Source organism: Salmo salar, chromosome 16 (assembly GCF_965601325.2).
Source record: "Salmo salar chromosome 16, fSalSal1, whole genome shotgun sequence".
Classification (NCBI taxonomy): Eukaryota; Metazoa; Chordata; class Actinopteri; order Salmoniformes; family Salmonidae; genus Salmo; species Salmo salar.
The window spans coordinates 82891666-82907139 of NC_138306.1; the positions used below are offsets into that span (position 1 = coordinate 82891666).

The window sequence follows — 15474 nt, forward strand, 5'->3', positions numbered from 1 at the left end:
CTGTCTTGTGAAAATGTTATACTATTTTATCAGGCTATACAGCATAGAATATGCCAATACCCTGTACATGTGAATTAAGTATATCATAATTGTGTGTGTGTGTGTGTGTGTGTGTGTGTGTGTGTGTGTGTGTGTGTGTGTGTGTGTGTGTGTGTGTGTGTGTGTGTGTGTGTGTGTGTGTGTGTGTGTGTGTCTGTGTCTGTGTCTGTGTGTGTGTGTGTGTGTGTGTCTGTGTGTGTGTGTGTGTGTGTGTGTGTGTGTGGTGAGAATCCATGAGATACATTCTCTCGGTTACACTAATTTACTAGTTGCTCGCGCATCTTTTTTCCTCAACAAGAGTAGAAAAACATTTCTTCTGACTCGGGTTAGTTAATAGGAAGTAAGTGAAACCAACCTTACATTTACGACACTCAACTGATTGCTATAGTCTTGATATAGGAGTTGATTTGAATTGTTAGTCATTTAATCATAAATATTGCATGAGTTTTAGGCATATGTATTGCACGTCGAGGAGGACATTATAACGCGGTTACGCACAAGGCAAACGTTATCAATCTTTGTTCTGTTTAAATAGCAGAACATCCAGGTTAAGCGTTTAACTGTAGTCTACATTATGTGTCAGAATGATCTCTTGAAGGTTCACAATTGAGAGGAGACAGATTGCACCCCGATATTGTGATCGATAGGCCAGTGTCAATTGTTGACGTTCCAGATATTTTGTGATCACCTGCTCAAAAGTGAGGAGCTCCATTTTGATTAGCATGAAAGCCATGTGCAATGTCACAAAGGCCAATGACTGATGTTGAATGGATATACAGTACAATAGCTTCTGATACCTCCTCCTTTATATCGTAATAGCATCTGATACCCCCTCTCTCGCTCCCTGTCAAACGAAGTCTCCGTTTACTCCCTTTCTCGTATCATCTATAGCATAACCACCGGTCCGATATTTGGTTACCTTGCTGCTTCCGCTATTCGTTTAGCCCATCTATGGCTCCGGTAGTAAAGACAAAGTAACATTCTAACTTCATATCTTCAGGAAAGCAATGAATAAATGAACAAACGTGGAATCATGAGTTGTGCTGCCTGTCGTCCATCCCCTCGAGCGCATTATAGGCGGTTCAATCTAGGAGCTCCGACAGTGAGGTCTCTCTCTCTCTCTCCACCCCCTTCACACACAAACAAACACGCAAGCAAGCACACAGAGCGTATTTTCTCTATCTGCCTTATCTATCGTCCTCTCGCTCGCGCTCTGTCAAGCTGCTTTGCTATCACACTCAAGTAGAGCGCGGAGAAAAACCATCGAGCTCCGAGTGACGGATATCCGACTTCTGCTCCCCGAAACATCCCCAAGTCCAGCCCTGGATTCAATACTTATCATCAATGGACAGAGCTTTCTATCCAACCAGGCGAGGTACAGGCACCACGTAAACAGTGAGTAAAACTTGTTCACCTACTCTTTTTATTATGAGCTTTACCTTTTCAGTCAGCTTTAGCCTACTTTACCAACATTACAAATACAAATAAAAGTATTAGGTGTCCGTTTATAACAATGATAATGACAACAATGGTTCAAGGCGTAATTCTAATAGTAATAGTAATATTTTAAAGGATAAAAATGCTATTAATTAATGATCGTTAATATTAGGCCCAAGACAATATACATTTAATCAATGTATCAACAATGTTCTGGTCGTGCGTCTAGCCTGAATAATTGGCTATTAAAAACAATAGCCTAAATGGGTGAAGAATACAAATTATAAGCAAGGCGTCAATGTTTTGGCGATAATTTAGGTAAATAATGCTCTATCATTAGGCTACCATATAATAACTATTATTAGCTATGATAATAATATTTGGTTTGGATTTTATTATCTCATATTTAGATTTTTCATGTAGCCTAACACTTTTAGATTTCAGATAAAAATAAATGTAGATTATACATTCCACATTAACAATAAAGTTTATCAACAGCTTTACTACTGACAATTATTATAATTATAATAATTATTATACTTTTTTAATTCTACTTGAGGAGTGTGTACGTTCTGATTTAAATCATTACGCAAAACAAAGACAAACTCACTGTGTTGACTGCAAAATACATTTAGCACGGCTTAGTATCAGGTCGAGCCTATATCAATTTGCAATTTTCCATGCTAATTCATTTAGGACAATTTATCACATTGCGTACCTAGCTATCCAACATGCATTATCTTAGTGAAATTAGTTTCGTTGTGGAGTTTGAAATGGAGTGCTACTGACTTATTACTCTACTTTTAGAGTTTTATTTCAACTTTTAATTTATACAAGTAAAAGGCGTAGTGTCCCGAGTCAAACCATTGGCTATAGGTCTGCCTATAGACCTACTTTGTGATTGAGACGTTGACGTATCAATACTTTTCCATGTGTATATTCTCAACTGCATTTAAATGTTTTATCGGAAACACGTCACGGGTCAAATTCAGGAATTTTAGCGCGTTTGAATGTTCATATGTTGAAGACAAACGAATGAGCAACCGGACTGAGCAAGCTGTCTTGCACCATAAGGTGAATACATAATCACTCTACCCTGCATAAATGTCTACAACCTTTCATTAAAAAAGTCATCTAAAATGTTACATTTATAAGCTGGCCTAATGAGTGGACAGGGCACATTTATTGCTCCAACGTTTTTACAGCGAGAGAAAGAGCAGCGTTGCTCTCAGCCAGACGAAGCCTATTGTCCCCAAAAACGTCAACAGCAGTAATTTAGTGGTTCCACTAAAATGCCGGTTTCATTTGGATAAACTTGGTTTCACTGCGGTATGCCAAGTGGAGAGAAAAAAGTTGTTCCTCCAGCTTTCTCTTCATTTCTCTCCCCCAAAATAAAAACTTCAGGGCTTGACAATTTTTTTTTTAAATGACTGAATGAAATGCCCCCTTACCATTTTGCTATTCTAACGTTATTTGATTCTATGTAAAACAGTACATGCAAAAGCTAGGCCTCTTACCATGGGTGTGTCTCCCTCATTAAGCATACAGTTAAATGGTTAATTCAAATAAAATCCTATTTTTATTCATCACATGCTTCATAAACAATAGGTGTAGACTAACAGTGAAATGTTTACTTAAGGCCCTTCCTAACAATGCAGAGAACAAGAAAATAGACAAATAATAGAAAAGTAAAATATGTAATAAGACTGTAAGTAATAATACATTCACAATGAGTAATGATAACTTGGCTACAGTGCATTCGGAAAGTATTCAGACCCCTTGACTTTTTCCACATTTTGTTACGTTACAGCCATATTCTAAAATGGATTAAATAGTTTTTTCCCCTCATCAATCTACACACAATACCACATGATGACAAAACAAAAACAGGTTTTTGGACATTTTTGCAAATGTACAAAAACCCCCCCCGGAAATATGATATTTATATAAATATTCAGACCATTTACTCAGTACTTTGTTGAAGCACCTTTGGCAGCAATTACAGCCTTAAGTTGTCTTGGATATGATGCTACAAGCTTGGCACAGCTATTTTCAGGTATCTCCAGAGATGTTCGATCAGGTTCAAGTCCGGGCTCTGGATGGGCCACTCAAGAACATCAGGGACTCCTGCGTTGTCACTCCTGCGTTGTCTTGGCTGTGTGCTTAGAGTTTTTGTCTGGTTGGAAGGAGAACCTTCTTCCCATTCTGAGGTCCTGAGCCCATTCTGAGGTCCTGAGGTTTTCATCAAAGATCTCTCTGTACTTTGCTCCGTTCATCTTTGCCTCGATCCTGACAAGTCTCACAGTCCCTGCCGCTGAAAGACATCCCCACAGCATGATGCTGCCACCACCATGCTTCACCGTAGTGATGGTGCCAGGTTTCCTCCAGAATTGACACTTGGCATTCAGGCCAAATAGTTTAATCTTGGTTTCATCAGTCCAGAGAATCTTGTTTCTCATGGTCTGAGAGTCCTTTAGGTGCCTTTTGGCAAACTCCAAGCGGGCTGTTATGTACCTTTTACTGAGGAGTGGCTTCCGTCTGGCCACTCTAACATAAAGGCCTGATTGGTGGAGTGCTGCAGAGATGGTTGTCCTTCTGGAAGGTTCTCCCATCTCCACAGAGGAACTCTGGAGCTCTGTCAGAGTGACCATCGGGTTCTTGATCACCTCCCTGACCAAGGACCTTCTCCCCCGATGTCTCAGTTTGGTGGGGCTGCCAGCTCTAGGAAGGGTCTTGGTGGTTCCAAACTTCTTCCATTTAAGAATGATGGAGGCCACGTGTTCTTGGGGAACTTCAATGTTGCAGACATTTTTTGGTACCCTTCCCCACATATGTGCCTTGACATAATCATGTCTTGGAGCTCAACGGCCAATTCCTTCCACCTCATGGCTTGGTTTTTGCTCTGACATGCACTGTCAACTCTGGGACCTTATATAGACAGGTGTGTGCCTTTCCAAATAATGTCCAATCAATTGAATTTACCACAGGTGGACTCCAATCAAGTTGTAGAAACATCTCAAGGATGATCAATGGAAACAGGATGCACCTGAGCTCAATTTCAAGTCTCATGGCAAAGGGTCTGAATACTTCTGTAAATAAGGTATTTCTGGTTTCAATAAATTAGCAAAAATGAGCAAAAACCTGTTTTCACTTTGTGATTATGGGGTATTGCGTGTAGATTGATGAGAAAAATGTTTTATTTAATCAATTTTAGAATAAGGCTGTTACGTAACAAAATGTGGAAAAAGGGAATGGGTCTGAATACTTTCTGAATGCACAGTATACACAAGGGGTATCAGTGCCAAGTCGGTGTGCAGGGATACAAGGTCATTTAGTTAGATATGTACATATACCTAGGATTAAGTGACTGATAATAAACAGTAGCAGCAGCATACCGTATGTGATCAGACAAAAATGTTAGTGGAAAAAGCTTCAATGCAGATAGTCCAGGTTGCTATTTGGTTAACTATTTAACAAACTATATATTTAGCTGTCTTGTTTAGCAGTCTCATGGCTAGGGGGTAGAAGCTGTTCAGGGACCTATTGGTAACAGACTTGGTGCATCGGTACCGCTTGCTATGCGGTAGCAGAGAGAACAGTATATGACTTGGGTGGCAGGAGTCCTTGACAATTTTTAGGGCCTTCCTCTGACACCACCTGGTATAGAGGTCCTGGATAGCAGGGAGCTCGGTCATAGTAATGTACTGGGCCATACGCACAATCCTCTGTAGCGCCTTGTGGTCAGATGCCAAGCAGTTACCACACCAAGCGGTGATGCAGCCAGTCAAGATACTGTCAATGGTGCAGCTGTAGAACTGAGGATCTGAGGGCCCATGACAAATCTTTTCAGCCTCCTGAGGGGAAGAGGCATTGTTGTACCATCTTCACGCCTGTGTTGGGGTGTTTGGACCATGATAGATCCTTGGTGATGTGGACACCGAGGAACTTGAAGCTCTCGACCCGCTCCACTATAGCCCTGTTGATGTGAATGGGGGCGTACTAGGCCCTCCGTTTCTGTAGTCCACGATCATCTCCTTTGTCTTGCTGATGTTGAGGGAGAGGGTGTTGTTCTGGCACCACACTGCCAGGTCTCTGTCCTCCCCCCTATAGGCTGTCTCATCGTCGTTGGTAATCAGGCCTACCACTGTCGTGTTGTCGGCAAACTTAATGATGGTGTTGGAGTCATGGATGGCCACGTAGTCATGGGTGAACAGAGTAAATGAGGAGACTAAGCACCCACCCCTGAGGGGCCCCTGTGTTGAGGGCCAGTGTGGCGGATGTGCTGTTGCCTACCCTCCCCGCCTGTGGGCGGCTCGTCAGGAAGTCCAGTTTCAGAAGGAGGTGTTCTGTGCCAGGGTCCTTAGCTTTGTGATGAGCTTGGAGGGCACTATGGTGTTGAACGCTGAGCTGTAGTCAACAACAGCATTCTTACATGGGTGTTCCTCTTGTCCAGATGGGAAATAGTAGTGTAAGAGTGCGATAGAGATTGCATCATCTGGGGCCTCCCAAGTGGGGCTGCGGTCTAAGGCACTGCTAGAGGTGTCACTACAGACCTGGGTTCGATCCAAGGCCTTGATCGGGATTCCCATAGTGCGGTGCACAATTGGCCCAGCATCATCTGGGTTTGGCCAGGGGGGCTTTACTTAACTCATTGCGCTCTAGCCACTTTTTGTGGCGGGCCGGGCGCCTGCAGGCTGAACTTGGTCGTCGGTTGAATGGTGTTTCCTCCGACACATTGGTGCGGCTGCTTTTAGGGTTAAGCGAGCGGGGGTTAAGAAGCGCGGTTTGGTGGGACATGTTTCGGAGGACACTCGACCTTCGCCTCCCGAGCCTGTTGTGGAGTTGCAGAGATGAGACAAGATCAAAATTGGGGTGAAAAAAGGGCACAAAAATGACATTGCGTCATCTGTGGATCTGTTGGGGCAGTATGTGAAGTGGAATGGGTCCCGGGTGAGTGGGATTAAGGTGTTGATGTGAGCCATGACCAACCTTTCAAAGCATTTCATGGATACAGATGTGAGTGCTTTGGGGCGATAGTAATTTAGACAGGTTACCTTGGCGTTCTTGGGCACAGGGACTATGGTGGGCTGCTTGAAACATGTAGGTATTACAGACTGTGAAGTCAGTGAGGACACTTGCCAGCTGGTCAGTGCACGCTCGGAGTACACGTCTTGGTAATCCGTCTGGCCCTGCGGCCTTGTGAATGTTAACCTGTTTAAAGGTCTTGCTCACATCGGTTATGGAGAGCGTTATCACACAGTCATCCTGAACAGCTGGTGCTCTAATGCATGGTTCAGTGTTGCTTGCCTCGAAGCGAACATAGAAGGCATATAGCTCGTCTGGTATGCTCGTGTCACTGGGCAGCTCACAGCTGGGTTTCCCTTTGTAATCTGGGATAGTTTGCTAGCCCTGCCACATCCAACGAGCGCCAGAGCTGGCGTAGTACTGTAGGATTCGATCTTAGTCCTGTATTGACACTTTGCCAGTGTGATGGTTCGTCGGAGGTCATAGCGGGATTTCGTATAAGAGTCCCGATTAGTGTCCCACTCCTTGAAAGCGGTGCTCTAGCCTTTAGCTCAGTGCGGATGTTGGCTGTAATCCATGTCTTCTGGTTGGGATAAACTTATTAATAAAGCCGAAGACTGGTGTGGTAAAATCCTGAATGTTATCGGATGAATCCCAGAACATATTCCAGTCTGTACAAGTGAAACAGTCCTGTAGTTTAGCATCCGCTTTATCGGACCACTTCGCACTGGTACTTCCTGTTTGAGTTTTTACTTGTAAGCATGAAACAGTAGGATAGAGTTATGGTCAGATTTGCCAGATGGAGAAAGAGGGAGAGCCTTGTATGCATTTCTGTGTTTTGAGTAAAGGTGATCTAGAATTTTGTCAACCCTTGTTGTACAGGTGACATGCTGGTAAAAATGTGGTAAAATGGATTTCAGTTTCCCTGCATTAAAATGACTGGCCACTAGGAGCACCGCCTCTGAATGTGCATTTTCTTGTTTGCTTATGGCGCTATACAGCTCGTTGAGTGTGGTCTTAGTGCCAGCATCGGTTTGTGGTGGTAAATAGACAGCTATGAAAAACATAGATGAAAACTCTCATGGGAAATAGTATGGTTTGCAGCTTATCCTGAGGTATTCTAACTCAGGCGAGAAAAAACTCAAGATTTCCTTAACATTAGAGATTGCGCACCATCTGTTGTTAACAAAGAGACACGGGTAGAAGGTTTCAGTTTTCAGAATGAATGGGCATGGGCGGGCACTAGGCCTAGTTAATAAAAACATGCTTTGGTGTGGTAGGTTTGATTAAATTCCATCAATTGGCTCCATGTTTGAATTAAAGTTTGAGTTGAAACAAGTTATCAAACTAGCATTGAAAGGTATTTTGAAGAGAAAATAATTGAATGGTACTTTAATAAAATATGGCTTATGCAGTACTGGGTTTTCACAGTGAATGGTATGAATGTGTGATACTATGTTGACCCTGTGTTGTCTAGTACATTTGGCATCCACACTCCATGAGTGTGAGTGTAGTATACTGTAGTGAGTGTAGTATGCTCTGGTGAGTGTAGTATACTTTAGTGAGTGTAGTATACTCTAGTGAGTGTAGTATACTGTAATGAGTGTAGTATACTGTAATGAGTGTAGTATACTGCAGTGAGTGTAGTATGCTCTAGTGAATGTAGTATACTGTAGTGAGTGTAGTGTGCTCTAGTGAGTGTAGTATACTGTAGTGCGTGAAGTATACTGTAGTGAGTGTAGTATTCTCTAGTGAGTGTAGTATACTGTAGTGAGTGTAGTATACTGTAGTGAGTGTAGTATGCTCTAGTGAGTGTAGTATACTGTAGTGAGTGTAGTATGCTCAAGTGAGTGTAGTATACTGTAGTGAGGGTAGTATGCTCTAGTGAGTGTAGTATGCTCTAGTGAGTGTAGTATACTGTAGTGAGTGTAGTATACTGTAGTGAGTGTAGTATGCTCTAGTGAGTGTAGTATACTGTAGTGAGTGTAGTATACTGTAGTGAGTGTAGTATGCTCTAGTGAGTGTAGTATACTGTAGTGAGTGTAGTATGCTCTAGTGAGTGTAGTATGCTCTAGTGAGTGTAGTATACTGTAGTGAGTGTAGTATGCTCTAGCGAGTGTAGTATACTGTAGTGAGTGTAGTATACTGTAGTGAGTGTAGTATACTGTAGTGAGTGTAGTATGCTCTAGTGAGTGTAGTATACTGTAGTGAGTGTAGTATACTGTAGTGAGTGTAGTATGCTCTAGTGAGTGTAGTATACTGTAGTGAGTGTAGTTGCTCCAGTGTGTGGTCTCTATGTGTCTGTACAGTCTCCCAGTGTTGTACACTTGAAGTGGTTTCTGTGTGTCTGTATGTGTATGTTTATATTGAGAATGCATGGCATTCATGAGGACAGGGTCCGAGTAGGAGTCTGTGTAAAGGTTCAAACCGGAACCATTTTGTGATGGGAGCAGTTCATGTTTTTTACAGTTTTAATAAGATATTGATGAGGTGGCATCAGATTAGAGGCATGGCTTATTTGAGGCGTAGCTTCCACATTTTTTGGTCACTTGTTAGCATAAATGTAATTCCTGTTATGATGTTCCTTGAATATTTATGCATGTTACATATTGTAATATAATAATAACATTAACATTGCTGATTACATACAGTAATAAAGTAGTAACTATTCCAACTTGGGATTTGCATAGGCTCTTGAGAAAGTCATACACCTCGTTTAGCCTCATTGAAGCTACAAAACGGTCAGTGTTCAACCTTAACATGTGACGGCAAAACAACAGAACAGATGAACAACAATGACATTTACTCTGACGGGGACCATAAAAGATCTATCCTAAAGCCACGCCCCTACTAAGCCACACCTCCACTACATAGTGTCATTAAAGGTTCCTCCAAGAACCCCTCAACTAACCGAAGGTGCAAATATGAAGCATTGACTAGAAATGGTTCTTTGAGGATCTCCAACGATCCTCAAGTCACTAATTCTGAGAGCATACAGCATAATCTTTATTATTATTATTATTATTGTTATTATTATTATTATTGTTATTATTATTGTTATTGTTATTATTGTCATAATTATTGTTGTTATTATTATTATTATTATTGTTATTATTATTAATAAAAGTATTAGTATTGTTAGTATTATTATTATTATTGTTATTATTCTTATTATTGTTATTGTTATTATTGTCATTATTATTGTTATTATCATTATTGTTATTATTATTGTTATTATTATTGTTGTTATTGTTATTATCTTTATTGTTATTATTGTTATTATTATTATTATTGTTATTATTATTATTACTGTTGTTATTATCATTGTTGTTATTATTATTGTTATTATCATTATTATCTTTAATAACAACAAGAAGAGGAAGGAACAACACCTAATAGACACTTGAAAATAAGAAATAGAAACATATATCATGTTAAATCTGAGTCTTTTAAAACCCCTTTTCTATGTGGTCCTTTTCATCACCAGACCATAAACATCACGTAGTGATGCATTGTTCACTTCTTATCAGTTACATCAGTCATATATTTCAACAGTCTCAATGACCGAGTAGCTGTAAACAGCCCAAGAGAGCATGTTGACGGCGTTGATATATGAAGAGATCGACTGTCCACTCCGTCAAGCCTAATGCATAGTGAACGTTCCATCATCCTCCGAGCTCTTGGAATATTCACACATAATACTCTCAATGAGGGGTTTGTATACAGCAACTCTTTTGTACAGGACTTTTTTGTTTGGTTACTCAGCCCCTGGATGCATTCCAAATTGCACCCTATACCCTATAGTGTACTAGGTTTGACCAGAGCCTATATAGGGAATAGAGTGCCATTTGTGACACAGCCCTTGTTCTGATGTAGTCGTGTGGATCAAAGCTGGAGGGCACTGCTGTGTGATGTCATCAGATGTTATCAGGAGGAGATCTAATGTACTGATAGACATCCATCCATTCAATCAGTCTGACAACTGGCCACTGGACAAACTCACAGGATAGGACTGGTGTGATGAGAGGCGAAGTCAAGAGCTGTGAACACTAAAGTGTGTGTGTGTGTGTGTGTGTGTGTGTGTGTGTGTGTGTGTGTGTGTGTGTGTGTGTCACAGAGAGAGAGAGAGAGAGAGAGAGAGAGAGAGAGAGAGAGAGAGAGAGAGAGAGGCCTATGTTGTCAGGGGTAGACACTCCCAAAACATATCCTTCCCCTTCATACATGTCTGGTAATCATTTCTCCCTGTTAATGACTCTGGGTGCAGAGATGATGGGGGGCGGAGGGGAGGTGTTTAATCCTGCGTCTGTCTTTCCCAAATCCCATGTAGACGTGTTTATCAGAAGCAGATCTGCAATGCTCGGGGGGAATAGAGTGTTAGTCAATAGCTGTTTAGATTTATAAGCTTTTAATTACACAATGCTCTCCAATCAGGCCTAGCTCTCCCATAGTAGGCTAGCTCCCAGGGATCTGGTCCCATAGCATGATGTGTGGTGGCTGGACCAGAGAGGTAGAGACCAGGGATCTGGTCAGATAGCATGATGTGTGGTGGCTGGACCAGAGAGGTAGAGACCAGGGATCTGGTCAGATAGCATGATGTGTGGTGGCTGGACCAGAGAGGTAGAGACCAGGGATCTGGTCAGATAGCATGATGTGTGGTGGCTGGACCAGAGAGGTAGAGACCAGGGATCTGGTCAGATAGCATGATGTGTGGTGGCTGGACCAGAGAGGTAGAGACCAGGGATCTGGTCAGATAGCATGATGTGTGGTGGCTGGACCAGAGAGGTAGAGACCAGGGATCTGGTCAGATAGCATGATGTGTGGTGGCTGGACCAGAGAGGTAGAGACCAGGGATCTGGTCCCATAGCATGATGTTTGGTGGCTGGACCAGAGAGGGAGATACCAGGGATCTGGTCAGATAGCATGATGTGTGGTGGCTGGACCAGAGAGGTAGAGACCAGGGATCTGGTCCCATAGCATGATGTGTGGTGGCTGGACCAGAGAGGTAGAGACCAGGGATCTGGTCAGATAGCATGATGTGTGGTGGCTGGACCAGAGAGGTAGAGACCAGGGATCTGGTCCCATAGCATGATGTGTGGTGGCTGGACCAGAGAGGTAGAGACCAGGGATCTGGTCCCATAGCATGATGTGTGGTGGCTGGACCAGAGAGGGAGAGACCAGGGATCTGGTCAGATAGCATGATGTGTGGTGGCTGGACCAGAGAGGTAGAGACCAGGGATCTGGTCCCATAGCATGATGTGTGGTGGCTGGACCAGAGAGGTAGAGACCAGGGATCTGGTCAGATAGCATGATGTGTGGTGGCTGGACCAGAGAGGTAGAGACCAGGGATCTGGTCCCATAGCATGATGTGTGGTGGCTGGGCCAGAGAGGTAGAGACCAGGGATCTGGTCAGATAGCATGATGTGTGGTGGCTGGACCAGAGAGGTAGAGACCAGGGATCTGGTCAGATAGCATGATGTGTGGTGGCTGGACCAGAGAGGTAGAGACCAGGGATCTGGTCAGATAGCATGATGTGTGGTGGCTGGACCAGAGAGGTAGAGACCAGGGATCTGGTCAGATAGCATGATGTGTGGTGGCTGGACCAGAGAGGTAGAGACCAGGGATCTGGTCAGATAGCATGATGTGTGGTGGCTGGACCAGAGAGGTAGAGACCAGGGATCTGGTCAGATAGCATGATGTGTGGTGGCTGGACCAGAGAGGGAGAGACCAGGGATCTGGTCCCATAGCATGATGTTTGGTGGCTGGACCAGAGAGGGAGATACCAGGGATCTGGTCAGATAGCATGATGTGTGGTGGCTGGACCAGAGAGGTAGAGACCAGGGATCTGGTCAGATAGCATGATGTGTGGTGGCTGGACCAGAGAGGTAGAGACCAGGGATCTGGTCAGATAGCATGATGTGTGGTGGCTGGACCAGAGAGGTAGAGACCAGGGATCTGGTCAGATAACATGATGTGTGGTGGCTGGACCAGAGAGGTAGAGACCAGGGATCTGGTCAGATAGCATGATGTGTGGTGGCTGGACCAGAGAGGTAGAGATCAGGGATCTGGTCAGATAGCATGATGTGTGGTGGCTGGACCAGAGAGGTAGAGATCAGGGATCTGGTCCCATGGCATGATGTGTGGTGGCTGGACCAGAGAGGTAGAGACCAGGGATCTGGTCAGATAGCATGATGTGTGGTGGCTGGACCAGAGAGGTAGAGATCAGGGATCTGGTCCCATGGCATGATGTGTGGTGGCTGGACCAGAGAGGTAGAGACCAGGGATCTGGTCCCATGGCATGATGTGTGGTGGCTGGACCAGAGAGGGAGAGACCCGGGGTGGGGAAATAAATGATCTGAGCCAGCACTGTACAGTTCAGGTCAACATGATAGTGTGAAAATGGTATTAGACTGCTGCCTCAGATCACCCAGGTCCCTATGATATGTTATGGCTGGATCCCCACACTGTCAGGCCTAAGATGCCTCAGCTATGCAGTCCTATGGGAAATAAAGAAAGTGACTGGTCTTTCCAGTTAAACAGAGAGGCAGCTCGGGTTCTTCCGTATTACAATATTCTGAGTTTGTGTTGGAAGGCTCTTTTTAAAGGCTGTTATTAATTTGGCATGTGCTTTTTATTGTCATCATGTGCTGCTTTCAGGCCAGAATGGGTTAATTATCATGCCAGGGGAAACCACAGATTGTGAAACAAACACATCAGATTGCATGACAGATAGCCCCTTTACGTCTAGAGGGTGGTGGCAGACTGCAGTTCGAACCCATGTCTCCTGCACACCACGAGACTGTGTTAGCCCGCTGAGCTGAAGCCAGATAGGCAGCAGACTGCTCCTGCTTCTATAATAGTTGTGTAACAGTCTGGGGGTTCAAACCCGATTGTCCTGCCGGCCACAAGACTGTGTTAGCCCGGTGAGCTAAAGTCAGACAGCCAATGGAAGTGGTCAGATCTCAGACACGGTTACTCGAGGTTCCAAACCCCCTCCGTCTGCCCGAGGCACCAGTTACTTTAGCTCAGAACTTCTTGCTTTGGAGCGAAGACGGTTGCTCATGAATTGGGAACCTTTATGTCTTTAAAGTAGTGCGTCAAGTTATAGCCTGTTGTTATAAATAACTTTGCCTGAAAAGCCAACTATCACCCCCTAGATTAGTGGCATAGCCTTTTGGTCAAACAGTAGACCTGGCTTTACATACTGTATCATCTCTGGCCACAGACAGGGCGGCAGGTAGCCTCGTGGTTAGAGCGATGGGCCAGTAACTGAAAAGTTGTTGGTTCAAATCCCAGAGGTGAAGAAATAATCTGTTGATGTGCCCCTGAGCAAGGCACTGAATCCTGATTTCTCCTGTAAGTCACTCTGGATAAGAGTGTCTGCTAAATGACTGAACTGTAAATTGACAGGCCTGCCTAGCATGAGATTTGGTTATGTATGGATGACTATAGAGTCTGATAGCAGTCAGTGATATTATTTACAGTGAAGAGCCTGGCGATTTCCACCAGATGCTGGGTTTCTGTTTGTTTATTGTGGTCTGCTTTTTCTGCTCTCGTCATCTGTAAATAAAAAGTAATGTCTTCAGTATGGGAGGGTTGATGGGTACAGGGAGGAAATGACCACAGCCCTCACGCCTCCAACACAACATGAATGGATACAGCGCTCATCTCAGTGGGAGTTTGATACAACTGAAGGGTTTCATTTCAAAACGCTATTCATCCTTTTTCAGAAATGTTGAGAAATTAGCTTTTATTGTTTTTAAGAAATGATGAAACAGATTGGTGTTTTTTCACTATCTCATATTGGCATGGTGTTGTTCAACAACAGACAGGAATTTGTTTAAAATCTATCACTTGATGGTTTCATTTCAGAGAGACAAATAATGAAATAGTTTTGCTAAATGCTACAATATCCACCTGACTCTCAGAGTAAGTAGTACTGCTAGGTTTTACTGTGACATTTACACTTTTCTTTTACATTTGTGACATCAATATATTTTTTTACAATAATAATTAAACACAGTCATATGAGATCTGTATGTAAAACATTTACATTTGACATTTTAGTCATTTAGCATATGCTCTTATCCAGAGTGACTTACAGTAGGTGCATTCATCTTAAGATAGCTAGGTGAGACAACCACATACAGTATCACAGTCAAATGAACAGGATACAAACATTCCATTCCAGCTAAACAACAGATATATATAGCACAATGGACCCAATGGAATCATCCCAAAAGTGCAAATCAATTGACCCAATGCCTCTGGCTCTTTTCAAACACTCAACATATCTGAAAGAAAACAGATACTATTTAAACCCTGATCTGATTTGAAGGAGTCTCCACAATGTCAACACCAGTAAGATGTAGATACTTGCCTGTAGACTCCTAGATAAACTAAGTTTAGGGGAGGGTACACTGATCCAAGTTCAGTGTCTATGTTCAAGGGTAACTTTGTCCTAAAGAACAAATACCTCCTCTATTTTCTCTTCCTCATTCTCTCCCTCCCTCTCTCTCTCTCTCTCTCTCTCTCTCTCTCTCTCTCTCTCACTCTCTCTCTCCCTCTTTCCCTCTCTCTCTCTCTCTCTCTCTCTCTCTCTCTCTCTCTCTCTCTCTCTCTCTCTCTCTTCCCTGTCTGCAGGTCCGTATGCTCTGTTGGGAGTCCCTCCTGGAGGTTGGAGGGGGATGGAGCGTGGTGGTCCTGAGAGCCCCTGTCTGCGGGACAGTCCCGAGCAGAGAGGGGACAGCCCGGACACCTGCGCCCCCCCGCCGGGCAAGATGAGCCGTCTAGAGGTCAACGGGAGCCCCACGGGTCCACGCACGCGCCTCAACGGCACCCCGTTACGGCCCCTTGGAGGTAGGGGAACACACAGAGGAACACATACACAAGCAGACACACACACACACACACACACACACACACACACACACACACACACACACACACACACACACACACACACACACACACACA

The 15474-nt window shown here is 43.7% G+C and overlaps 1 protein-coding gene across 2 annotated transcripts in view; it reads left to right on the forward strand.

Moving 5' to 3' along the window:
- Nucleotides 1-991: 991 nt before the first annotated feature.
- LOC106575825 (DNA-binding protein SATB2) overlaps nt 992-15474 on the forward strand; it is a 54565-nt gene continuing 40082 nt past the window's right edge. The window contains exons 1-2 of one of the 2 annotated variants that reach the window (XM_082963042.1): nt 992-1434; nt 15142-15357. In XM_082963042.1, coding sequence (XP_082819168.1) covers nt 15186-15357 — 172 coding nt within the window. In that variant the 5' untranslated portion in view covers nt 992-1434; nt 15142-15185. The remainder of the gene's footprint in view (nt 1435-15141; nt 15358-15474) is intronic. The other variant, XM_082963041.1, reaches the window with a different exon arrangement.